This window comes from Lampris incognitus, chromosome 19 (assembly GCF_029633865.1).
Source record: "Lampris incognitus isolate fLamInc1 chromosome 19, fLamInc1.hap2, whole genome shotgun sequence".
Lineage (NCBI taxonomy): Eukaryota > Metazoa > Chordata > Actinopteri > Lampriformes > Lampridae > Lampris > Lampris incognitus.
Window position 1 is genome coordinate 27,333,442 of NC_079229.1, and position 18,679 is coordinate 27,352,120.

Here is an 18,679-nt window from a genome sequence, read left to right on the forward strand (position 1 = left end):
AGTTTGTTGTCCTGTTGTGTTGATGAGAGACATTTAGCATCGATAGGAAACAGCCACTTCCTTATACAGTCTTCAGAAGTGGACCTAGCAACAGTAGCGGCTACACTCACAGACACAAACATGGCATTATCCTCTCTACACCCACTTAGCTGCGATATTTCACATCATATGTAAGCACCACCCAGAGACCAGTCTGAAAGGACTTCCACAGTAAACTGTGGCTGATTAAAGTAAGTGTAATTCGGTGCCATGGCGCGCACACGTGTGTGTGTGTGTGTGTGTGTGTGTGTGTGTGGGTGAAGCAGCTGTCCGCCAATCATTCTATACATGGATGCTGTTTCATGCTCACAAGTGTGGGAGAAAAAGAATCGACATAGGCGCACACACACACACACACACACACACACGATGAACTCTCTTAATTGATTTTGTAGACTTACGAGTTGAGATACAACAGCGTATCGATTTGTTATCCAAGACTGAGATGTTGTGTAATTTGTGTATCTGTCTGTCTGTCTCTGTATCTGAGTGCGTTAGGTTAAGTAAGCTTACACATACAAGCGCTTTGACTGGTCAAACACATGACCTGTAACATGAAATTATTCAAGTAGGAAAAAATGAATTAAGACGGGGCTCTTCTGTGCAGCGTATATATATACATGCAGATAGAAGTCCTTAAGTACAAGATATTACCTCACAAGTTACCATAGCATGGATATTGTCCTTATAGTTTTCTATACAATGTGTTACAACGGGCCTGAACGTTGTCTCGATGCTGGACAGCGTTTTACAGTAAGACCAGGACTAGGTGGACTATAACCTTGGGGTATTGAGCACTCCTGTCCTGCTCACTTCACCTCATCCTTTTACATCATTAGTCATAACTCTTGACACACACTTAGTCCCGAATGCGTAATTGGGCCGAGAGAACATTTGTGTGTCCGCGGTGCCGTGCGTCCCCGGCTGCACGGTTATTGAGCGGGGACCGTACTGTACGCCTGCCCCAGTGAGGACGGTTAATAGCCCGTCCTGCTCTCGCAACAAGCTGTCATCAATCATCCCCAGCATGCTTCACGCATCGTACTACTTACCGCCCACAATACTAATGATGCAGGCACAAACTAGCAACACAACTGCACCCGCGACCTCCAACCCATCTTTCTCCTGCTCCTTTTGCCGTACCCCCCCCCCCCTCACCAGCCACCTGCCTGTTGTGGTGCGAATGGGAGGGAGGGTAGTGGGAGGATTCGGGGCACTCTTTGGTAATGGGTGCTATGGCCAGAAAGGAAGCTGCCAGGTGATACGCTTTAGAAGGCATTAGTAGTATTGTGGCCAATGAAGAGGTCGCTGTACATCACACGCCACGGTCTGCATCACACACCACGTTACTGCAGGATTATCTCGCTGTCGGGGTGGAGCAGCATAGTATTGCGGCTGAAGTGAAACATGAACAACGTCCGACTTCTCGCGAGGTCCGTATGCAACGGATCTACTTCAATTAGCCAAGACCAGCCTGAGTGTGATGTCTGTTTTTATAAGTATTTAAGTCTAGTGTGTGGTTGTTGTTTTTTTTTTTGGTTGTTTTTTTTAAGTCTAACTAGTCCTTAGCCCCGACGCTTTCTGACGGCCAGTGACTCCATCACCACGATGGGATAATGCACTTACCTAATGCATCGGAGAGGATGCTTGGCTCACTGAATGCTGGGTAAACACTTTCTTCCCAGGCCTGTCAGTGTCACCTTGACAGCCATGCAGCCAATCCCTCTTTCTCCACAGCAGCGAGACCATTACCCCGCCTCTCCCCTACCCATCGCAACTCTCCATCCACTCCATCTTTTACTCTCTCTCTCTTTGTCCTTCTCTTTCATATATATATACACACACTCAGACACATGCCCCCTCTGTACTTCCTCTCACTTTGCACACGCACTCCAAACCTTTATCTCCCTCTTTGCACTTTTGTCACTTCTTTTCTCTGTCTCTCAGAGACACTCAGCGTCTCGCTGACACTTGCTCCCTAATCATCCCAGTCCCGTTCCTCTCGCTTTCCACTCTCATGTCTGGCTGCTGCCATATGATTTTGACAGAGAAGGCGGCATTTGTGGAACGATGATTTAATTGACTGTTGTGTTGAACTGGAGTGATGAGGTGAGGATGGACAGATGGCTCGGAAATAGGCCTCTGTCTCAGCACAAGAATGAATCACACCAGACTCGTTCTCGAGCTCGCATCCCAGAAAAGTGCGCGCACGCTCACTCATTGTCAGCACACTGCAGTCAGCCGGCCAGTCCGTCAGCCGGCCAGTCCGTCAGCCAGGACAAGAACATGACTTGGCAACAAGGGGCCATCGTCATTCTTCACTCATGATGCCGACTGAGTCATAAAACAATGTGCACTTTGACCATAGATGCTCACTTACTTCAATGCATTCTCATCCCATGGCATCACATATCAACACTTTGGCAAAGCGTCAGCATTGGACATGCAAGGCACCCTTCCATGCCTGTAGTCTATATACTATATTATACCATGGTCACAGAGAAAACTGGTTCTGATAGGCTGGAGGGTGTGCGTTAAAACCATTTATGCCATGGTTACAGGGAATTCTGGTCTCTTGATTGGCTGGAGGGTGCACATTAAAACCAGTTATACTGTGGTCACAGGGAACACTGGTCTCTGATTGGCTGGAGGGTGTGTATTAAAACCATTTATATCATGTCAAAGAAGGTTGCATCAGTTCATCTGGATACAACGTTTATTGACAGATACGTTTCATCACTCAACTAAGTGACATCTTCAGTCTAAACTGACTGCAGGTATCCCCACCCCTTAAAAACAACACAGTACAATACAGTGCCTAACGACCAAAACCAATGACCAGTTTCATATGTAAATAGGGATGTGACCTTTGACTGGCGTTTCAAAGGCCATGGGCACTATTCCCCAGAGGATTACATAATTCTGGCAATCACAGCATTTTAAGATGGCGACAGATGTGTAATGACGAAACCAATGACCAGTTACATATGCAAATATGGCTGTACCCATTAACTAGTTTCGATGGCCATGTGTACTATTCACAGATGATTGGGGAATAGTTGCAATCACAGATGGTGACAGATGTACTCTTAGCCCCCCACCCAGTTCAGGGACGGTCATTCCCTCTTAACATAGATGGCCTCTTTGACTCCCCATTCAAACCAGCATTCCTCCCTATCAAGGATGTGCACATCCTTGAAAGACATCCTGAAAGAGTGGCCACTGGCCTGTAGATGGGTGTAGACTGTGGAGTCCTGGCCTGACGCGTTAGCTCTCCTGTACTGTACTGTATTGTTTATAAGGGGTGGGGATACCTGCAGTCAGTTTAGACTGAAGATGTCACTTAGTTGAGTGATGAAACGTGTCTGTCAATAAACGTTGTATCCAGATGAACTGATTCAGCCTTCTTTGATTTTCTTACCTGGACTACTGAGCAGGCATCAAGACATTTATACCATGGTCACAGGGAATACTGGTCTGATTGGCTGGAGGGTTTGCGTTAAAACCATTTATACCATGGTCACAGGGAATGTTGGTCTCTGATTGGCTGGAGGGTGTTTGTTATAACCCATTCATACTGTGGTTACAGGGAATACTGGTCTGATTGGCTGGAGGGTGTTCGTCATAACCATTTATACCATGGTCACAGAGAATACTGGTCTGATGGGCTGCAGGGTGTTCCTTATAACCATTTCTACCATGATCAAAGGGAATATCGGTCGCTGATTTGTTGGACGGTGTGCACTAAAACCATTTATACCATGGTCACAGGGAATACTGGTCTCTGATTGGCTGGAAGGTGTTCGTTATAACCATTTATACCATGGTCACAAGGAATACAAATCTCTGATTGGCTGGAGGGTGTCCGTTATAACCATTTATACCATGGTCACATGGAATACCAGTCTCTGATTTGCTGGAGGGGGTTCGTCAAAACCATATAATGCACACTGTTCTAAATTTGGATACTGACCACAAAGTTATTATGTAACAATAGCAACACGCTGAATAAGTAGCAACCTCAGTAAACATTCAAAGCTTTAAGTTAGCTGCTAACTTTTGCTTCATAATCTTTTAATTCCAAAATGTTCACAAAAAATAAGTGAATGCCCCCCCCCCCTTTCGTAAGTGACCATGGTATAAATGGGATAATCCACTCTAATGTGTTTGTTAAAGGATTTTAAAGGATTTTAAATTTGTTGTCTCTATGTCATGCATTAAAAGCCGTTAATGCACACCTTGTTGTGGATTATCCCTTACATGTCAAACTTTCCATCTGATGAATATTAATGATGTAGAGGTTAACTAGTTATTAAATTTAGGTCTACGGTTAGGTAGCAGTTAACCCGGCACATCTCATACGTCTGTCTACATTTCTACCCGGTAAAAATTTAGAAAAGGCCGCCTAAAGTACCAGGTTGGAGGTGGCTGTACTTATCCCCAGCTGGAGTGGCCCTTTCCTGGGTAAAAACATTGAAGAAGCCAACTGACAAGTACCAAGCTAGATGTTGGCACATGTTAACCCACTTTGCAATGCTCTTTTCTGGGTACAGATCCAGTAAAACAGTATACCCTGGGCAAATCGTGGTAAACCTATCTCAACACTGATAAAAAGCATTAATGTAAGATACCGTTGGATGAGAATGGGCTCCTTATCCCACCATCACCTCTCCTTTCAGTTAGTCAGTCAGATGCTCTGCATTTTAAATAGAGGGTTCATTGAGTCCAAGGGTTAGGGGTTATTAAGGTTTGTAGTTAGCGGATAAGCGTGTCAGGCCATTCATGAGAAGTGAATGTGTAGGGAACGCCAGAGATACACTTCACTGCTTTCTGAGGAAAGCTGCAGAGCCGAAACTACCGGTGGTCCCACAAGAGAGAGGATACGAGAGAGATGAGAGAGGCCTGGGCAGGAGGGGAGGAGATGGAGAAAGGGTGAAGAGTGGGAGAGAAGAGCGAAAGAGGGAGGGGAAGCATATGGAGACACGGAAACGAATGGGGATGAAAATAGATATGATTGAGAAAAGCAAACAAGTGTGCGTGAGAGAGAGAGCTGTTTGTGTGGACGTCAGGTGAAAACAGGCACAAGAGAGGTGATGTAGCATTAAAGGTGGATTACATGGTGGAGGCACTAGCAAGGATCCCTATATATTAAACACCAAACCAGAGAGCGGCTTATGTATCTGCCATTCATTTGTTTTTGGCTGGACCGGCTAGCAGGCCGGCCCTATAAACATGAATGTCCCTGAGTGACCATGTTTGGGGCGACTGAGTGAACAAGTTACGCGATTGGGCCACTGGATCAGGTGACCAACTATGAGTTCCCCTATTGGCCGCTGCTCTTTCAAAGTGAATCGGCGCAGCGGTACCAGCTCATTCCACACATTAATCGCACGCTAACGAACAGAACGTATTGCGGCTCGTGGATACTACTGAAATATTTTGCTGCTCTTTCCACATCTGCTTACTCACTGTAACAGTCCAGCATAGAGCAGAGTAGGAGAGAGAACGGCTCTCCATACGCCAAGAGGCATGAGGGAGAGCGCACAGCTGAACGCCCCAAATAACAGTCGCTCTTGACAAAACACTCAATACAGAGTGAGTCTGAGAAAGACGAGGGACATCCGCAGATAGAGAAAGTGAAGTTAACAGATAATTAGAATTAATTGCAATTAAATTAAGTTCTCTTCCGAATCAAATATCCCAAGATATGAGTGGAAAGTATTGTCCTTGCAACTGCATTTATAACCTTTTTTTTTTTTTTTTTTACTCAGACGTGGCTTAACCATGTCATGTGATATGCTACTTCAGCACACTTTAACAACAAATATTACTGGGACCAGTACAGACATTTGCAGATGAACGTTTAATATCCAGGAATTCACATTATAGACACTACCACCGACTACCCCCGTAACAAATTGGCCACAATTTCTAACATTGACCATACATGGTCCAGTCATATACTGGGTTTTGACCCAGTCTTGTTTTTCATACCTAGAATTTGATTTGGTGGGTCATTCTCATGGGTCACTTGGACATTGCTCCTTTTGAATTGTGTGTAAATACTAATAGCACAAGTTAAACATGGTTATTCCCCCGGCATGACCAGCGGTTTTGATTAACCATATAAACGCTGATTTGGAACAACTCGTTCTGTCCTTTTGGTAGACTAACGTGCAAGCAGAATGATTACTAACTGCAGCTTGTACCGTATGCTTTCGACCATAAGAGAGGCAGAGGGGCTCTGAGAGGCCAACACACACCAATTCAAGGCCCGTCGTTCGATAGTAGTAATTTGTTTAGTGATTTGTGGGGTTCTTGTGTTGAGTGTCTGCTACATCACTGCTGCACATAGAAGCCATTTTGTGGTTTCACAGCGAGACCCCCCTATACAAAAGAATCAATGAGCCTGTTCATCTTACTCTTTGTGTCCTCCTTGTCTCTAGCCATGTCACCATCTCAATGTGAATTCAGTTTCCATTAAAATCTTTGGAGACAGTGGAGAAATTTACATTTCAGTCATGCACGTATCCTATAGCTGGTTTGAAGTGAATAAACAAGCTCCCCGTGGGAAGATTCGCTGAGATTATCCCATCGTAGACAGTCAAGGGGAAAACGGAAAGACAATTACTTGCCACTGGAGACATTTGTGAAGTTGAGAAGTTCCTTTTCCCCTCTCCCTATCACGCAATCTCAGTACTGACACGTCAGTTTTTTCAGGGTACTTGGGCTTTTTCTTTTCTTCAACTTGTTTCAGTTTGGCTTCTTGTGTTTGCAGCAATAAAAATTGATGAAAATATTGTGGCTGGAAAATAAAGGAGTTCTTTCTTAGGGCGGCACAGTGGCACAGTGATTAGCGCAGTCACCTCACAGCAAGAAGGTTCTGGGTTCGAGCCCCGGGGTAGTCCAACCTTGGGGATCATCCCGGGTCGTCCTCTGTGTGGAGTTTGCATGTTCTCCCCGTGTCTGCGTGGGTTTCCTCCGGGTGCTCCGGTTTCCTTTCACAGTCCAAAGACATGTAGGTCAGGTGAATCGGCCGTACTAAATTGTCCCTAGGTGTGTGTGTCTGTCTGTGTGTCTGTGTGTCCTGGCAGCCTGTCCAGGGTGTCTCCCCGTCTGCCGCCCAATGACTGCTGAGATAGGCTCCAGCATCCCCGCGACCCTGAGAGCAGGATAAGCGGTTCAGATAACGGATGGCTGGATATTGTAGCTGTTCTCTGCCTCACTCTCTGTTTGACTCACACATGATAGCCACCTTAAAAACACACACACACACACACACACACACACACACACACACACACACACACACACACACACACACACACACACACACACACACACACACACACACACACTCTTCCTCAATCTCTTAATTCTCACCTTCTGTGAGCACCAGTGTAAGTCCTTGTTGTCTGTCAGTGCGGGGTTCACTACGCTGAAGGTGTGGTGGCTGGTCTGGAGGTCGGCCGTGTCAGGCAGCCGAAGGGCAGCTCTGTCACTCTTAGTCTACATCAATGTCAACGTCGCAGTGTCGCCTTCGCAGCTCGGCTGCCCTCATCTCCAGGCTCCATGCTAACAACATCTGTGGCATGCCCCTTATTGCTCGGAGGGCGCTTGTCAATGCACCCTGATCTACCACATGTGACTGATATGTTACTTCCTAACAACTGGCTTCATACTTTATATATACACACACAATCCAGAACCAGCATATTGTTGTGTAATCTTCTAAACTCTTGCTTTAATCGTGGCGATAGGAGTTTGACGTCAAATGTTGACCATGAGACGAATTCCTGCCGCTCAATCTGATTATTCAGCTCCACCTCCGGCCATCAGTGATCTTGTCAGTAATGGCGGACCACAACATCATTTTCTTTTTGCCTATTCGTTCCCATCTGTCTCTGTCCGAACCATAATCTGGTTCAGGTAATCACCGCTCTTGTTAGGCTAATTGGTCTTAATGAGCTAAAATCATATTATTGTCCCCTGGCCCTTCCTTTCATGCGAAATGATGCTAAATCAGTGTGTCATTTCCTCGCACCCGTGCTTGCTGAAAAGACCCTGGGCAGATGGAGGCATGTCATTGATTGGTTATGATAAACTGCACGGATTAGCATGCAGTCCTTTTGATCTCCAGTTAGTGTTCCCCCGGGGAGTGACGGATGGTCACTAAACCAGCAAGCCTGATTCAACCCCTAATCCCACCGGCTGACCTCTGACCTTTCTTACCTTCTAGTCAAGACAACAGGTCACACAAAGGCGCTTGAGTTCTTCATGTCAGCTGTGTGTGTGGGGGGGGGGGGGATGGCAGATCAACTTGAGTCATCTTTTACCGGTCTATTTTTAACCTTGGCAGTTTCATCATGAGGATGGGAAGTTTTAATTAAAGCCGCTGCCATTACTCTCATCTGACCTGTGTGGCTTTGCAGTGCTTTGCTCACATGAGTCAGTGAATCCACACGGCAATCTGGATATGAACTGAGAATCACTACTGCCAAGATGAGAGTGGTGAAGAGATCTTGTGAAAGACAGACATGCTCTCTCTCTCTCTCTCTCCCCATCTAATGCTTCCCACTTCATGTTTCACTGAACGCGTCGTACAGCAGCTCTCAGCTGTGTGGTCCACGATAAGATGGAGTGTACAGGACTTATCAGACACGCGTCTCGCTAACCGACAGATAACCAAATCAGGATAACATTCGGATTGTGTTTGGCGTGTTTTCATGCACACAAAAAAAAATCCTAAATGATTATTTAGACACAACTGACATGCCACCGCCACACACACACACACACACACCGTGTCCGACAACAAACAAGCACACACGCTGCTCAGCATCAATCACGGCAGAAGATGCAATTAGCAGATGGAGGGACAGTGAGGGGAAACAGGGGGAAAAAAAGACAGGGAAGTGAGGGAGGAGGGGTGGGCAGAGGGAAATGGAGGGATGGACGGTTGCGTGAGGGAGAAAAGGAGAAAGGGGCGAGAGAGACTGAATCCCAGAGGTAGCGCTGTGAGACACAGAGCGAGCATGTGAGGCGGAGAGAGAGAGAGAGAGAGGGAGAGAGAGGGAGAGAGGGAGAGAGAGAGAGAGGCAGCGGCAGCACCTGAGAGAAACAACAGCAGCTTCATTTGCATCAGCAGCAGAATCTGTCGCACGCAGCGAACGGAGCATCCAGGACACCGACACACAGCAAGCCGCGGTCGTCATCAGTCCTCGCAGCCAAGGCTGGGGGAGAGGCTGCAGCAGGGACCGGCCCGGGGGGAGCTCAGGGGGCGGGGGGTTAGGTGGGTGGAGGAAAGGAAAGGGTTTGGTGTGTGTTAGAGCCGGAGCCCGAGCCTCCGCGCAGAGGAGGAGGCGAGGCGCGGGCAGCATCACTGAGCGTAGCGGCCACCTGGCTCGGAGGCGAGAGGGAGTCAGCCGCGACACCTGCAAGCGGCGGACGGCGAACACCGAGGCTTCTTAGCGAGGCAGGGGCGGACCGTGGCGGGGGGGCGGGAGAGAGGGAGTGAGGTGCTGCTGAGATTATGTGCGGGATAATAGAGAGCTCCTGTGGATCCCCCATTTTAAACGGCGGCGGCGGCGGCAGCAGGAGCGGCGCTAGCTGTAGGTGCAGTAGTTTCAGAAAGCTGCGGAAGATCTGGAGAGGAAGGTAGCATCTGCAGTCAGGGTGTAGGAGTACTCGGTCATTAATGTAGGCGTCGCATACAGTAGTGTGTCTGTTACTAAAGCGCCGAAGGTGAAGGTTGACGTAGTGGCGGCGAAGGTGACCACGCCAGTCCGGTCCGGTCCAGTTAGTTGTAGCTGTTGTAGCAGGAGTGGCGGTGGGTGGATGGGTGGGGGAGCAGTGGCTGAGGACACTGAATGACCCGTGTGGCCGATGAAGGCCACCTGGATCCGGCTGCTGAAACGAGCCAAGGGAGGTCGCGTCAAAAGCTCCGATGCTTGTGTAAGTGTGTTTACATGGGATGTATTTCCGTGTGTAACGGAGCAAGAGAGAGAGATGGGTATATAGTGTGTGTGTGTGTGTGTGTGTCTGTGTTATAAAGGGACAATGAGAAAGAGAGCAGAAATTCAAAGTTGCAAAGTGTAATGGCTTGTGTGTGTTCACGTTGAAGTGCATCTATCATCCGTGTGTGCGTTTGTGTGCGTTTTTACATACCTGCATGTGTTTATGTACACCTGCATGTGTCATATGTACGCGTGTCAGCAACGTGTATTGATATGCCCTTTTTGTGTGAACATCCATCCATCCATTCGTGGTAGTAGATCCATTTAGGATACGGTTGTGTACTGGTGCCTGTGGGCGGCGTCGGGTGTTATCAGGTCCGTCTGTCAACTTCAGGGCAGCGCTCCATGTCGTCTGCCTCCGACCCGCTGGGCCGGTGTTTCCTGACTTCACTCCGTTGTCAGGCATGACACAAAGGACAAATCATGACGTGAGAATATCACACGCCACAGAGAGAGAGAGAGCGAGAGAGAGAGAGAGAGAGAGAGAGAGAGAGAGAGAGAGAGAGAGAGAGAGAGAGAGAGAGAGAGAGAGAGAGAGAGAGAGAGAGAGAGAGAGAGAGAGAGAGAGAGAGAGACCGCTGTGTGAGCGCCACCACCCAAAACCATGTTTCTGGCCATGTTTACTTTGTATTCGAGAGCACGGTGAAAAGAGGATGTGCGAGGTGAATGAATAGAGGTGGGAAGATGTGCAGCCAGGGCTCAAATGGTACTTGTTTATTTATCTGGCTGACTCACCCACCAAGACGCCACCCCTCCCCACCTAGCCATACGACTCAAACTCGAAAACAAAGAAGCAATTGACATTGTGGACGCTTCACACTCTTGTCAGGTGGAGGCAGGAGATGAATGCGCTGCGTTATTCACAAACCCGTTGTGATGAGCGCGAGACCTGCCACATGGATAGTTAATGAGCTACCTTAGCAAATGAGTTATTTATAGACCTTGTCTGGGATCCGCAGCAGGCGAGAGGCGACAGGGAAACGGTTAATGAACAGCAGGGTTCGCATAAGATGGAGGATTTTAACATGACCGGCCTCCTGTGATCTATTAAAATGCCACCAGCGTCCCTCCCATATTTAACTTTGGCAGCGTGGGTAGGAGACAGGGACAGGTATGAGCCTCGTGTGTGTGTGTGGGGGGGGGGGGGCTGGCGGTTGGGTAGTTCTAATCAGTTGGGGGGGGGTGCCATTTTTAACTCGGACACGGTGTGAGTGTAGTGGTGCAGTGAGAAGTGAGTGAGGGACCTTACACGGATGGCATAAAAGGTAAGAATATGAATGGCACTCGCGCCGCTTCCCTCTTCTCATCTCAACACGTTCTCCATAATATAGACGGGGCAAATATATTATGACTGAAATACGCGGGAAAATTTGCTGCATTAATTGTGCATAAATGTTCACATTTCTGAGTTGGTTAGTGCACATAAAAGCATTTTAGCCACAAATTAAACCCAGGAATTCCTTTTATGCACACATATTTTGAGTATTTGCGGGTTTTTTGTATTTCAGTCACCTGAACATCACTGGTTTAAGTGCTGCCAGCAGAAAGCTGAACAGTACAGGGTGCACTTAGATGTACAGCCATCTCTGTGTGTGCTTTTGCAATTTTTAAAGGTCTGCAGCACACCTGGACATGAACATAGATGTTATGTAAGCGTGTGCGTGTGTGTGTGTGTGTGTGTGTGTGTGTGCACTCAGGCATGTTATCCACAGAAGTGATTGAATATCTGACATATAATATGTGCATGTGAGTGTGTGTGTGTGTGTGTGTGTGCACTCAGACATGTTATCCACAAAAGTGATTGAATATCTGACATATAATATGTGCATGTGAGTGTGTGTTTTGCGGTGGGTGTATGTGTGCGTTGTGGTGTGTGTGTGTGTGTGTGTGTGTGTGGGCACACATCATACAGCGACATACAACGATGACCTCAGGAAGCGCTTAAAGGAAATGTGCAGCTTAACTGCAGAATAGTCCCTACATGCAGGGGGAAAAGACACGCTCCTGGTCCAGAGCCGTAAGGACTGATTTTTCAAGACGACAAGAAAAAGGAGAAGTGACTGCCATTCAACATAGATACAGTGGGGATTTGTGATTTCTTAATGCCCCCCCCCCCCCCCCCCGGGGCATGGCAGTGGTGTGGCCTGTAGCAGAACTGCACGTCTTGCTTGTTTCACTGAAGTCACTGCTCCGATTTATCCATCTTTTGAGGTTTAGGCTCACCGAGGATACTACGATTGTAGGCACTTTGCATACATGCTAATGTTTTGGTTTGTGCATGTGTGTGTGTGTGTGTGTGTGTCAGTTAAACATCAAAGGCTCGCCCCTCTGAATTGTGTATTTTCTCATCGAGCGTGGCCAATGCAAAGCAAAGTTGGTTATCTGCAGTGTCCCGCCGGGACACGGCAGGGCTGCCTGTTGCCCGGCTGATAACAGCAAGCCTGTTGGGATGAATCGGTATCGACTCCGCGGGGGGGTTTTAAAGTTTGCGACTCTGAGATCAGGCTGTCTGTGCTCCTGCAGGGTTCGGCCGACTCCTACACCAGCCGTCCATCAGATTCCGATGTGTCCCTGGAGGAGGATAAGGAGGCCGTGCGCAGAGAGGCAGAGCGACAGGCTCAGGCACAGCTCGACAAGGCCAAGGTACAGTGTCCCATATCAGACCTGTCTTTGCTGCTGTCTCTCCATCCCAAACTCCGTCTTCGTCTCATTTCTGTTTCGGTGTATGTCCGTCTCTCTGATTTCTCCTCACTTTCTCTCTTTTCAACTCAAACCTGAGAAGACGAGCGCCTAGTATATTTCCAAAGCACTGACCAAATAACAAGAAACCTTAAATCTGCAGTCTCTGAGATTTAACATCATTTTATCCACTGGAAATGCGACAGCAATGTGGCGATTCTGTCATACAGACGGTCGGTATTCCAGTCAAACAATGTTCCAACATAGTTGGATGTAGGAGGCGGAGAGAAATAAACCTGCTGACACTGATTTCCCTGGACTACAAACAAGGTGTAGCAGCCATTGTGGTTTGTGTGCCATCATCTCACCAGTAAATAGTCCGCGCCCTTGTAAAAATGTGATCCTCGGACCAAAGCTAACTCAGACGATGTAAACATCATCAAACTACGATACATTTCTCTACAGTTATACTGACTGTCTGTCCGACAGAAGCGCTGCCACATCGGTGTCACATTTCAGTCTTTTTCCCTGCTTGAGTTGTTTCTAACACGTATGTGTTTGCCGCTGCACCAGCATTCATCCTACCCAGTCACATCATTTCAACGGCAGTATACTGAGCCTGGAGAGCATCTCCAGCCATGGTAAAGATGCCAGTTAGTATTATGGATCCTGACTCCATGTTCCAGATGGATAAAATATGGGCTTTATTACTGGAGAAATGTTACGGACTGCAGCTGTGACATGTACATGTAGAGTATCTCTGTGTCTGTCTCACTCTCTCTCAAAGGCCATTTTTAAGGTCATGTCAGTGTGTAGATCCAGTCTTACGGTAATTTGTGGTGCTGCAGTGCTGGCTGTGAGAGGAGCAGGGGAGTGTAGTCAACTCCAGCTGGCAGCTCAGTTGAGGAATTGGCCATGAGGGTCCGCTGGTGTGGGAGGCTGGGGTCCTCCTGAGGACGAGGACAAGCGTCACTGTTTTTTACAGAGCCAAGCCCGCCCAGCACTGCCCTGCTATGGGCCACAATTAGCAGCACATAAACAAACAAACAGGGCACAGAGCAGAGCGGCCCGTCTCTGTGCAACAGGCAACAGAATCAGCTTTCCGTTACTGCAAAATCACTGAAAGTGCTGGCTTATTTGTACTTTATGCCTCTGATCTGTGAAATTGTCACATTATCTTGTGTGCGCATGCTGTTCTCTCACCAGTTTCGAGCTTCCAGCTCATTTGGTAGTTCACGGTGTTCTGTGTCAATGTATTAATCCATGCAAGCGTCTGATGAAGTGGTTTATTGTCTGTCGGTTGAAGCTTAGTGTCTATAAAAGCTAGCTAGCTCATTAGCTCTAAGCTCCCAAGTTTTTAGCCGTCGAGCCGTTCTGACGGTGTCGCAGCTACATCGGTCAAAACGCTCCCTGAGCTCTAAATGCTGAACGTAAACTGTTCGAAGGTGACTCTAGGAAATAGGAATTTAAAGAGTTCTCTCATTTCAGAGTCATCCTCATTGGCTCACTGATTAAAAAGAAAACTTGGCCGTAGATAACCTGCAATGAATTACCCACCACTGGCATTTTCCATGATAGGTGAGCAGTAAAAAAAAAAGAAGAAGAAAAGGCCTCTCAGTGCTCCCGGCCCCAGTTAGGGTCAGCGAAAGTGCATGCTCTCTGACAGTGATGCTTTATGGGCAATAATGGTAGCCAATAGGGACAATGTCTGTAGATAATGTACAACGTGCCCCCTTGCCCTTTTTCGCTTTTTGATGTCAGGATACAAACGACAACCAAACGAGACAACCGCGTCTGGTTGCTATAGCATGTCGCTTGTCTACTCCACTCGTCTCCTGCGTCAAACCATTTCACCAGAGACATAATCTGTCATGATTTGCCATGCTATAAACGGGTCAGATAGATGCTTTTAGGACCAGAAGCAAAGGTCGTCGTAGCCCAGCCTGAGAGCATGAACAGACAAACAGGGAAGACATCTGTTGTGCGACTGCCCCCCCCACTCACCCACATTCTTCTTATAGCATTGGACCACTCATAAGTCATAGAACCGGGCCGTGTGTTAGTCTCAAGTGAATGTGATCAATCTCAAAGGCAACGTATGCTCTACAGGCCTTTAAAGGTTCCTCGCTTTCATACACAGAATTTATGGCGTGCAATGCTATGGTGGACATGAACATTTCCTGCTTGACAACGAGGCGGTCTCCTGTTACCAAGCAACACCTGTCTCTCACATCCACGCTCTGCATGAGCAATCCGCTGAAAAATCTCCTAAGTCTCATGTCTGGACCTTAAAGATCAGACCTCATTATCAGTTTTATTTTACATAACTACGCAGAAATATCTATGTGGTCATGTGTAGTTATGGAACAATTACCTCTCTTTGCACTGATGAAGGTTAACAGCAGCATATAAATGTAGATTTTACAAGCTCACAGTGCACCCCAAGGTTAATGCACAAAGCTAGAGGGGGCCTGCTGAGAACTCATTTAAAAATCGATACGAGACATTCAAGGTGGAAAAAATAAGGGGATCTTGATTCATGGCATGAGATTGCGCGGGCCCTCTTAAAGAAAAGTCTGTGCTTCATTGCATGGCAAATCAGCACAGTTTGGCCAAGTATTCGCTCATTCGGTGTAAGCAAAGAGAATTGTGGGAGGGATTGGTAAGTAAAGAAATATTCATGGGCTGATGTGTTTTTGGCGAGAAGCGTCTCGGTAGCATTGATTGGCTGCGGACCGGGGCGCTGCGTCCCAGGGTTCTGAGTTAAAGATCTGGCTGCTCGTGCAGACGGACTGGGACAAAAAAATAAATGGCCCTGGACTTTTTTTACCCAGAACAGCACTACAACCAGCCCGCAGATACTCCACCACCCCCGCCCCATTGACGCACATGCAAACACTCCAGCCCTTAATACCACCACTTATAAGCATAATGGATGGATACTCTAGGCTACTGTAACACTAATAGAGAGCTATTTTAAGCACAAGTGTTGGTTTGTCACCAGCAGGCCACACACACACACCTGTAGCGTAGGCATAAATCAGTGTGGGTGGGCACAGAGAAGATCAGGTGGGCCTAGCCTGTCCAAGACCAATCCTACTTAATGAGTTCTGAAACGCATATGTTAGCCAAAATAGGCCATTACAACTACTATAATTGCCTTTATTCACAACAGTTTAATCATATAAGCCTTATACATAATCAGAGGTAATGTTACAGGCACTAAGACTAACATTAGGAGGGGCTGCTTGCAATCTGGCATTTGTGAAATACGCTGCCACTCAGACTGACGTATCATCATTATACGGTAAACAGGAAGCAAGAAACAAGAATTTTTATATTGGTCGTGTAGGCGGATAATTGAAACAGTATTTATTGACTGTTATTCACTGGATGATCCAGCAAAAAAGAAGCCTGCTGATTGGGTGGGCCTGAGTGCCAAGTATGTGGGCCCAGGTCCACCCAGGGCCACACACAGTAAAGTGGTAGTAGTAGTGGGGGGTGTTGAGGAGGAGGATGTGGGCTGGGGCACAATCAAAGTGGGCTGACAACGCATCTCTCTCGCTTTTGTTTTTGCTGCTAAAGAAAAAAAAAAGAAATGGGTTGCTCAAGTGGCCCACAGAGCTACCAGCCCACCGGGATTTCTCCCGATGGCCCGTCCGACTATGGCTGCACATTACCTTATTGTCTCTATCCCTCTGTCAGTTATTCTTTTCTACCCTTCTCATCCTTCCTCCACTTGCTCACACTGCCTCCCTTTTGTCCCCTTCACCATTTTTCACATTCTATCCTCTAGGCCCTCTCCTCTCTCCACGCTCCTCCACCATTCCCTCCATCTTGTTTCACCCCACCCCTCCCTCCATGCCTGTTCACCAATCCCTAACGCCCCCACCCCCGCCGTCAACCTTCTCCCTCCCTCACTGCGGTCAATACGGCATGGCTAATGAGGGTCTGCGTTGTGCAAAGAGCAGGCAAGGAGCGCCGGCTTGGTCAAGAGCCGCCACAGCGTTGTGGAGAAGCCATTAGGTGTGGATCCCACTGTCACCTGTGATACAAGCTGACATGTGAGACGCTTATGCGTGTGTACATGTGTGCCTACGCCCACAGGTCTGTAAAAGCCTGTGAAAAAATGTCTGAGCTGCTCCGGCAGCTAACGTAGTAGCGCCGCGTTTCCTGATCAAGCCCTCAAAGCCTCCCTGCCCTGCAGATTTGCATTGTAATCCTGCATACATAGGCCTGCCTGTACTTAATTATGTCAGATTTGGCACACCTGGAATAATTAAGTGCTATAATATGATTGGGTGATAAGTACAAGCGGGTCTACGAACGCAGGGTTATAATGAAAATGACCTGTAGGACCTGACTGGGAACACTGTAGTAGAGCAAAACAAACGGAGCAGCTGTAAGTAGGAAGAAGCCTGCGGTCGATGTGATAGGCCACCCGTGATACACACACAAACACACACACTTGAACAGACCCGGTACCTTTAATGCAGTCATGTGACTCAAAGCATATGACCACCAAGGACACCCTGTCCTCGGTCTGGATGTTCTGCACAACTGACATATGCATACATATAAACAGCTTATTCTGAGACTCTGGTCAGAAAAGTCATTCAGAGAAGGTTTGGCTGACATACATTTTTCTCTGGTTTATCAAAGCCTGGTTACAACTGTTATAATAACTATATATTTAACTATAGTGTGGTTCTTTTTTTTAAATGGTTGTTTGTTTTGATTTGTGGAGTCTGGTGTCGAGGATTTGTATCCTGTGCCAGAAAATTTTTCATTAAATTTCATTAAATTATATATTTCAATGAGGCCTCGTGAGCTCACACTGATGGGCTTCATGAATAAATAAAGAATGCCTTATATCCAGGAAGCCGCTACTAGAGCCTGCTGCCGGTAGCATTTTGTTATATGGATAAATGCTACTTGTGTTTCGCAACTTATGTCGCCTCGTGTTGAGTCGTGATATTTTTCTAAGAGTGGGTTTAATAATCTTTTAATTATAGAAATGTTTTGAGCTGCCTGAAATGGCAAAAATCACTCACTTACCAGCTTGTTTTGTTTTTGTTTTGCTCACTTGTGTTCGTGGGCACGACCCCTATCATAACTCTCTTAGTGCGCCCCGTCTTCCAGGGTAGACTGTGTCGTTTGTATTTATTTGACTGTAGGGTTCAAATGGTTACTCTGAGAGCTTTGATCGAAGCCCCAGCGGGACTCAGCCGGTATGACTCTGTGACGGTCAGCATCCACTGGAATGTAAGACTAAAGATAGCTAAGACTTTCCCCTCGTTTCCTCTCCTGCTCGCCTTCATCAGCAGGTACATGTTTTTGCATGTGGGGGCCACGCCGGGAGATTACTACCAGCCCCGTCCCTCCGCGTTCGGCAGCGCTTTCAATTGACCGCTGTCGTGTTTGTCACGCTCGTGCAGGCAGAGCAAATGTAATCTGGTTGTGAGCACGTCCATGCTGCCAACCATTGCTGCCGCAGCAGCCGGACTGGTCCCGAGATTAGGTCAGAAAGCGTTTTATTTTATTCTTAAAGGAATCTGTCTCATATGGACATTCTTAGGGACGCAATGTGTTTCCGAAGATCTAGATTTAGTATGGGCGTCTGCGGGCCCCCTATTTTCTCAAATTGTGACCCACTTTAAAATCTTTGTCAAATCCTTTTCACAGAAAGTATAATGCCTTTCTAAGAGGAGAGGAGATTTGCTTTTACTTTTGTCTGAAAATAACAGCAGGAGCTACCAAACATTTTGTGAAGCTATTAGATCAATCAGCAGCAGGATGTGGTTTTCAGTTGTGTTTAAGCACTATCCACATCAGTGGTTTTCAATCTGTTCCTCAGGTTCCACCAGGTTGTTCAAGGATAATTCTGTTTTATAACAACCCGGGTCTTATTTTCTTAATTTTGCCCATCATGGATGTCGCCCCAT

General features: G+C 47.2%; 1 protein-coding gene across 2 annotated transcripts in view; it reads left to right on the forward strand.

The window, feature by feature from the left end:
- cacnb2a (calcium channel, voltage-dependent, beta 2a) overlaps positions 1-18,679 on the forward strand; it is a 53,280-nt gene that overhangs the window by 10,863 nt on the left and 23,738 nt on the right. For both annotated transcript variants that reach the window (XM_056299043.1, XM_056299042.1), the window contains exon 2: positions 12,579-12,698. In XM_056299043.1, the coding sequence (XP_056155018.1) occupies positions 12,579-12,698 (120 nt within the window). The remainder of the gene's footprint in view (positions 1-12,578; positions 12,699-18,679) is intronic.